This window comes from Macadamia integrifolia, chromosome 12 (genome assembly GCF_013358625.1).
Source record: "Macadamia integrifolia cultivar HAES 741 chromosome 12, SCU_Mint_v3, whole genome shotgun sequence".
Lineage (NCBI taxonomy): Eukaryota > Viridiplantae > Streptophyta > Magnoliopsida > Proteales > Proteaceae > Macadamia > Macadamia integrifolia.
Window position 1 is genome coordinate 7,532,302 of NC_056568.1, and position 8,803 is coordinate 7,541,104.

At 39.3% G+C, this 8,803-nt stretch overlaps 1 protein-coding gene across 1 annotated transcript; it reads right to left on the reverse strand.

Moving 5' to 3' along the window:
• Positions 1-1,477: 1,477 nt before the first annotated feature.
• On the reverse strand, positions 1,478-3,268 carry LOC122057405 (heat stress transcription factor C-1-like). Its single transcript, XM_042619485.1, has 2 exons — positions 2,874-3,268; positions 1,478-2,767 (listed from the first exon to the last, which is right to left on the reverse strand). Exons 1-2 carry the CDS (start codon positions 3,084-3,086, stop codon positions 1,874-1,876), a joined length of 1,107 nt encoding a protein of 368 aa, XP_042475419.1. The 5' UTR covers positions 3,087-3,268; the 3' UTR covers positions 1,478-1,873.
• Positions 3,269-8,803: the final 5,535 nt, after the last annotated feature.

The following is an 8,803-nucleotide window of genomic DNA, read 5'->3' on the forward strand; positions in this document are numbered from 1 at the left end:
CTTTTACCCTTTATAGCCCATGACTTGCACTTTTGCTTTCTCCCATTCCTTACTTTTTATTATTTCTCAATCCCCAGCCCAACCGCCTCCTTTCCGATGCTTGTCGTTTAGCTATGACTTGGCGGTAACGAAAGAGCGATGCCACCATCTTCGTCATTATTTCCCAATCCCCAGCCCAACCGGCTCTTTCCCATGCTTGTCGTTCAGCTATGACTTGGCGGTGGCGAATAGCGAAGCAATGTTACCATCTAGGACATTATATATTTCTCCCTCCTTCCCCGCCGATCAAGCCCTCATAGGCATACATAAATGGTTCTCGTACAGCAATCTGATTCAGTCTTCTGTTTTTTTCAAGAATCGGATCACAGTCTTCTATTTTTTTCAAGAATCGGATCAGGTATATACACGAAAACAATCTTATATGTCCTTGATTTGTAGATTTAGAATCTATTAAATAAAGAGAGAGAGAGTACATTTTAAATCCACGGACTAAGGATATACTAGAATGTTCTCGTGCATAAACTTGATCCGATCTCATAGTGATCAACTCAGGTTTTATTGATTCAATGTATTTATTCTAAGGTTTGTGAATTCATCTTAGTAGGACTTTTTTTATTTTAATGAAAAATAGCTTTCTCTTCAAGAGCGTAACTCTTGTTCTAATGTTAAGGTCAAAGGGATCATAGCTAGAAACATCAACATATTAGGTATATATATTTCAATCTTTCAAATGATGAGGTAATCATTTTATCGCTTCTATGTCTAGGTGCAATTACCATACTCTCGGATAGTCTTTTTGACTTTTTCTTATTGAACCATATACCATTCATGGATTATAAGGTTCATTTGCAACTATACAAAACCCTAGAAATTTTTGCTTGTTGTCTTTACTATTAGCCTTTCCCAGTCATGTGTGAAGTAATCAAAAGCCTCAATCCCTCCTCACTGGTAGAAGGTGGAAAAGAAAAAGAAAAAGAAAAAAAAAAAAAAACAACTATATGGTCACATGACTCCTGCACCATGGCACAAAAACATGAAATAATAACTCTCATACATGTGTGATGCCCGTGCACCAAGGTTTTAGTTATTGGTATCAGTCTTAGTCAATATCTATACCAATTTGAGACCGACCTATATCAATAAGATTAGTCCATTTTACTCTTGCTTTCCATGAGATGAGAACAAGTAATTTTTATGATATTATCCATGTTTCAATATGGACACCCAATCCTAGATTGATCAGACATTAGGATCAATCTCAGTTGATATCGATACAATTCTACCAATTTAGCCGATCCAATACTAATACCTAAAACCATGCCTTGCACAGTGTCATTGCCCTCCATTATAGGGAAGGGGCCATGCGTCAGAAAGAAACAAGGGACTCGCCCTGACTGATTCCCCAGCACCAGGTTTTGAAAAATTGAATCGAATCTGTAAACTTGGTTTTTCAACTTTGCTCTTCCAAACGGATCAATTGAATCATTCCAAAAAAGAAAAAAATCTATATAAATATTAGATTTCAAATAGGTCGATACATACAACTAACTGACCCTGTATCGACGGTGACCGATACATACCGACAATGGTGTCTCAACTCTCAAGACTATTGCCCATTTATCATAGAAGTTTGGGGTAACTATCCTCAATCCATATCCATCCAGATGGGGCGAATTTTAACCATTCATTGGACATCATTTTTCTCTCCTCTCTCTCATTAGTTTGCTCTGTTTTCTGAGGCCATTTACAGAACAACTCAAAAAATTTAACTAAAAATGACATCGAACCATAAAATAAATGTAAGAAAGGCAAAGGTTCTTAGGTAATTTTAGTTTGGACTATGGAAGAAATCTCGACTTTCGGAGAGTAGAGACTATAGGCCACACCCGCCACTGCCCCCACCACCCAGGAGGGAGAATGGGTAAAATGGATAAGGCGGTGAGGGTGGTTGTTTCTTTGTATCGTTCATCTCCACGCCACCGCCGAAACCGACTCCGCCGCACAATTCCGGGAAAAACATCACTGAGTTAACGTGGTCTGGGACTGAGACGATTTGCTGTGGTTGTGGATGCGACCAAGTCGCGGTGGCAGAAGTAGACGGAACGGTGGGTGCAGTGGCTAAAAGTAAAGCCTCTGGTGTTTGAAGAAAGGACGTCGTATGATGAGTACTCATCACAGGTACCACTTGACTACTGTTCAACCAAGGCGATGTGTTCGATGTCGGTGAATCGCAATAGCTCTCTGCTCCAAACACCATCTCTGGTAACGGTAATGAAACCTCTTCTTCCTCTGCTCTGCTGCTACTCGATGTAGTGGTAGTTGTAGTGGTGGTGGAGGGGGTTGTTTTTGCCGACGGCGCTCCTGAGGAAAATGGGGATTCAATCATGAGTCTTCTTTTCTTATCCTCAACCCCAAGACGCCTGGAAGAGTCCTTCTGGAGCATCATTCGAGTGATGAGTTCAGGATCCTCAACTACCTTGAACAGAAAAGCCATCATCTGTTGAGGCCGTCGCTCCGTGGCCTGTAACCGCTCGTTCATACCTTGGAGCTCTTCCTCTAATGCCTTTTGCTCCTGCTTCAACCTTGAGAGCTCTAATAAGATGCCCTCCTCCTCTGTCATCGTCCCATCCTCTAATTTGGGCTCTGTTTCATAGGAACTACTTCGATTTGTCTTCCTTCTTATGATGTTCTTCAACAATTCCTTCTGCCCTCTCAAGAACGACTCGTTCGCGAATTCCCATCTATCTGGATCCACCTTTCTGAATCCCTGATTCACGCAATTTAACAAACACTTAACTTCCCATCCTTTTTGGGTGGGAATGGAAGGAAATAACAAAGAGGGGGGAAGAGCCTGTTAAGATATATATACTCACGTAGGTATTGAGCTGACGAACAAAGCTTGAGAAGTTGTTGTGCTTGAAGTAAGTAGGAAGAAGCTCGCGAGAGAAATTAATTGGGTCTACCACTACAAAGCTGTTGTTGGCTTTGCCCCATGAGATCACCGAATCCGTGGAAGGATCGTTCACCATCTGATACGTCTTTAACACGAAAGGAGCCACAAGCCCAACTGTGTTGTTTGCTTCCATATCTCTTTCTTTTCTATTCTGCAACTCGATCCCCTTCTCACTCTCACTGGTTAGAGCTATAAATGAAGAGAAGAAACTGAACTACCACGATATTGGGGACGGAGAAGGAGAAGATGATGATGATGCTGATGATGCGCTGGCCTCTGGTGTGCCTGTTAGTACTCTGTGTGTCGTTGCTTATCGTATTAATTTATGCCACCAGGCTGTTTCACTAACTTCACGATTTAATTATTTAATTTTATTAAAATAATAATTATACGTGTCGCACATCTAGATGTTTTCAGGTCCCATATGTAGGACCCATTTGGGTGGAGGTTTTGCTTTTTCATCATCTACTGCTTTTATGATAAACCCTGTCACCATCTGAACCGTCTAAATGTCTAAGATATTTGTTAAGAAGAGTCGAACGTGTGAGATGTAAAAATCCACGGGCAAAACAGTGGCTCAGATTCGGTCGCTCAGATTCTGATTTGGTTTTGGCGTTTACTTTGCAGGTAAGGCAGCTCGTGCTTTTGTATAAAAAAGAGTTGGGACTTGGGGATGAGATGTGGCAGATTTCTAGCTATCCACGTGTAAGGGCTATCTCTTATGGATCTTGAAGTGGTGCTTGGGCCTTGGGGTGCATATCTCTCCTTCCCAAATCTATGCTTGTCTCCATCCAAATTTGTTCCTCATGGATCTTATTGGTGGATTTACACAAAACTTATTTCTTTTCCCTCTCTCATAACTGATAATTAATTATCACAGGAAAAAATGAAAAAAAAATGTGTGCCCAATCAAGGACAATGAGTAGGTAAAATGATGGTCTCACCCCTCACGAAAAGGTAGTACTTCTGTATATATGTTTTTATTGTTCACGCATTGATTCTATTATCATAATTGTCTTTTTAGAAGCCCCTCTTCCTCATCGTAATTAGTATTTATAAAAGGGAGAAGAAATCACTACGTACTTGTGTAGCTCTTACACTACCATGGAGGCGAAATGAGAGCACATGCAAGGACATTGACATGATGAATTTTTGAATTTTATGGGAGAATAAGACAGTGATGTTATGAACTTAATGTCTAAATATAGAAACTATGCGACCAAACAGACAATCTTTTTCCTTAGTGCTATAACCATGTCTTAGTGCATAATCTTTATGTGATTCTATTCTTTCTAATATGGGCAAATGCTTAAAGGAGAAATACATTAATTCTAAAACCAAGATACATTTATTCCAAAACTAGCAATAGGACCACTAATATCCATTATTGAATATTGGCATGGGTGACCCATTAGTGGAGAACAAAAGTGCAAAGGAAGGCAAAGGTAATCAAGTCATGACCGAAGGGCTTCATCAATAGAAAAAAAAAAAAAAAAAGCATCACCAAAGGTTCTATAAGGAATAATTATTTCAAGAAAAAGCTAGCTAATAATATAATGGGGAAAATTTTTTGATCGACAGAACCGATCAGATGAGACATCATGGTGTGGAGCAAAAGATCAACTAAATGGAAAAAACTCTCACTCGCCATAGGACAATGTGCTAATAGTACCCTTAAAATGATGATTTCTATTCCTCCCATGTCCTTGGCAGTATAGCATTGTCTAATACACTAGAGAATCCCTTCCCTAATATAATTAAGACATGAAGACACAAGAATGATTTCTATATTTGTAGTAGCTAATAATATAAGGGTAATTTACAGCGCCACCTCTTGGAGAATGCCAGTATTATAGGAACATCCACTCTCTTTTACCAAATTAGACTTAGACCCCTTATCGTCAGTCTCTGTTAAGTGATGCTATGAAATGACACTTTAGCCCTTACTAATAAAACACCCTTATCTTTTTATTCCCAAAAGTACCCCTTTCTGCACCTGTACACCATTTCATTTTCTCCCTACCTACGACTCGTGATCCCGACGAGTTTGCCATGACTTCTTTCGATTCTTCTTTATGCCACCTTATAAAGGTGATAGTAAAGAATTCAATTGTGTCCCCTTCCCCCGGCCCCCAACCCTTCTGGTTTGAGTGTAAGTAATGCAAAGTTTTGAGGTTGGGATTGAGATTGAGTTGCTGCTTATTGGGGTCAGAGGCGGTGATAATGGCGATGCCTTTGAAATCGCAGGAGCCTTGAGCTTTCCCTTCTTTCTGATAATAGCTATCGAAGGCATTAGAAGCGTGGCTCTTCATCTTTGTCTTCTCTCTCCTTATTCTCTGTTATTGTGCAATTTGGTTTGTGCATTGAAAATTGAAAATTTGTTGGATTTGTTTTTCATATCTGCTTAATGAGATGTTGAAGGGAGAGATTTTTTTTTTGGAAATGGCCAAGTCTTTCTACATAATCTACGCACAAAAGTTCCGGTGGAGCTTTGATAATTAATCATGGTTGGTAGTAAAGTTGAAGTAATCAACAGCAAGGGCTGTTCGAGGCTATTTGTTAGGATTTCCTCTTCTTTCTTTGGGTTGCAGACCAAGCCAATGTCCCCAACTTCCTCTGTTATGTCTTAGATCGACATTCGAGCTAGCAGTCCTTTGGCTGGTGTGGTTATATCTGTTGCCGTCATCGCCGTTGAGGAGCTGATCGGTATGAAAGATGGATTAATCCATCCATTTTTGATATAGAACATCATTAAGAGTTGAGGATCCCAAGAACGTTCTTCCGCCATAGTCGCCGGAAGGGGGTTCGTAGCCGCCGATCTGAAAAGCCCTGGGGAACGTTCTTCTGCCTAGTCGCCATCGCGGGAAGGGTTGTGGTGAAATTGATAGGGTAATTTCGGTATTTTATTCTTTTTAAGGGCAAAATGGTATTTAGAAAAGAAATGAACCGCTGATGTCAACATTTTCTGTATTTTTTGTAACAGTGACTGACGATAGGGGGTCTGAATCTAATTTGGTGAAACGGAGGGGGTGTTCCTATAATACTGGCATTCTCTAGGGGATGATGTTGTAAATTACCGATAATATAATCCAATGTGCAGGTGTTATATTGTTAATCACTCCAAATCCTATATAATTTATGGTCATCATATGAATGCTTTTGGTCCTAAATCGACCTTCACCTTAAGCCACAGTGGTGAGTTGGAAGATTGGTGTGGTGGTCCATCTTTCTCAAAGCCAATGATGGGAGAATACCAGCTAGAGTGCCAGATTTCCCTTTATTAAGAGTTAGTGCAACCTTAGGGTTTAGGGTGTTTTCTGTGACGTAAAAGGGTTGCCTTGATTCTTAGATGTAAGAAACTCTTGTGCATGAAATGAATGGAAAGAGAATGTCAACTAGAGCATCAAAGCTCCTTTAATTGAGAATTAGGGTAATCATATGGCTTTTAACGTTGCTTAACTTTGATTCTTGATGTGGAGTTATTCTGTGTTACGTGGGATCCGCGTATTGGTTTGTAAAATCCTTATAATATTTCACATTTTCACTATTAATCCTACCACAATCATACCAAAGTGATAATTAACAATATTCATAGTTTGATTAACCACCATAACTATCACTTCATTACCTTGACTATATTTTCCATTTATGGATATTTAAAATTTTTTGTATTAAATCATATGGTTTGATTGTTAAATTGTATTGCAAGAAAAGGGGTTATTGCACTTTTCATAACCCCTACTATAGACAAAATTATGCACCTTAATTGTGGGAGTCCCCCAATACCATCAAGCAAAAGGAATTTCTCAAAATGACCATTTTAGATGCTATTATTTGATATACTTTCCAAAGTGCAACTCAATCATGGAAGATTGTCCCTATTACAATTTGGTTATGTGGTCATTTAGTTTCAGCCAAATGGAATATCAAGCTAGTGCACAGCCACTATATGACAAGAGCATATAAATTTATTTATGTTATTCTATAATATGAAATTTACTTCAAATAGTTACCTCGACAGAGTACTTTTATAATATGATTTTTCCTAAAATATATAACATATTCAAAAAACAAATGTTAGTCATGTGAAATTTGGCATTAATAAAAAGCAAAAATTTGTTTTTTGATGCAGATTTTTTTTTTTTTTAATTTCTTTTCTAAAAAAGAAAGAAACTTTATTGAAAAAGGCTCTCCATAAATTTCAGTGGGGCTCATTGTGATAAAGCCTAGGGATTTTCCCTCCTCACCTCCTGGCCTAAATAGCCAGTAGGTGTTAAGAGTGAACATTTTAGTCCGTCAGCCAATTCATCATCTGTTGAGAGTCAAACCAGATTGGTTTCTTAAGATAATTAATTTTAAATTTTGGTTAACTAATCAAAATTGTTTGGATGCACAAAAGAAAACTATTCTGGGGTTGGTATGGAATGGATGACGAAAGGATGTGGGAGGGTGTAACAAAAGGAAGTTGGCAGAGTGTAAGGTTTGGTTTGTAGGGTCCACTCTCGTTCCACCATGGTTTCACTAGAAGGAGATTATCTTGAGAGATCTTGTTGTGGAGGTGTAGGACGTGTAGGGACCTGGCCCTACAACAAAATACACTTGTAGCTACGAATATTTAGCTGCTATTTCATGGATGGGATAGATTTGCAGGGAGCAGCATAGGCATCAGGGGTGGGCATAACAAGGAGTAAGTGTGGCGCATGTATGTAGGGTAAGGCAAGGAGTGGTGGTGAAGGGTGGGTTTGTAGGGTCTATTCTCATTTCACCATGGTTAAACTAATAGGCAATTTTAGCTTGCGAAAAATTCAAAATGGAAGGGGCATAGGTGGGGAGGGATCTTTAGGAAGCAACATAGGTAGCGAGGATGGATGACGGTGGAGAGAATTGCACAGAGAAGGGGTGGGGGTTGCAGTGAAAGGGGAGGAGAGAGAGAGAGAGAGAGCGAGAGAGAGAGAGAGGAAATTAAAATCCTAAAATAGCTCCTGAACTATTTTGGAATTTCGATTTCTATATATTGCTTTCTATTTCCCACATTTCCCACAAATAGGATACACAAATTATACCAAACATTTTTGTAAAATTAACGTCATCACACTCACAATCAAAGAGAACCTAGTTGGCCATGGGCCCTTGATAGGAATTTAAAAAAAAAAAAAAAAAAAAAAAAAAAAAAAAAAAATTTACAAAAGATTTCATTAAAAGAAGTTTGTACGAAAATAAATGCCACAAGTTCTTTGGTTCATAGGAAGAGAACAACATGTAAGGTTCAGGTGAAAATACGCCCCAAAATACTTATTAATTAATTAATGAGATTTAATATATGGTAAATTCATATAGTTCCTGTAATATCCCGCTTCTTAAACCCGGTCTGATTTCGTGGTTGAACCGGTTTAACCATGCAGGAACCGAGCCAGAGGATGTTAGAGCGAGTTCCTTATGGGCTATGATGGCACGGGTGACCTTAAACACCGGCTGGCTCGACAAGTCCGAGCCAGTGCCAGAAGAGACGAGAGTGCCCAAACCGTGTACGTGCACCTACCATAAGGCTATGTACGGATAGAACAGGTATTATATCCGTATTTTAAGGTTATATACGTATGCTACATTGTATGCTTGGGGTAGGGTCCGAGCCGAGGTCCGAGCCCGGTCAAAATCCCAAGTTTTTACTCTCGGATGGGTATGTCAGGTGGGTACACCCACCCACCTGAGTGACCCATCCATCACTATTCACTTAAGTAGGAATAGTATATAAAGCTTTATGACTTCTTTTCTTTCCATTTATTACCCTCGTACGTTTGGTGAGAAAAGTAAAGAGGAGAGAGAAAAAGAAAGGGAAGAAGAAAGGAAGAA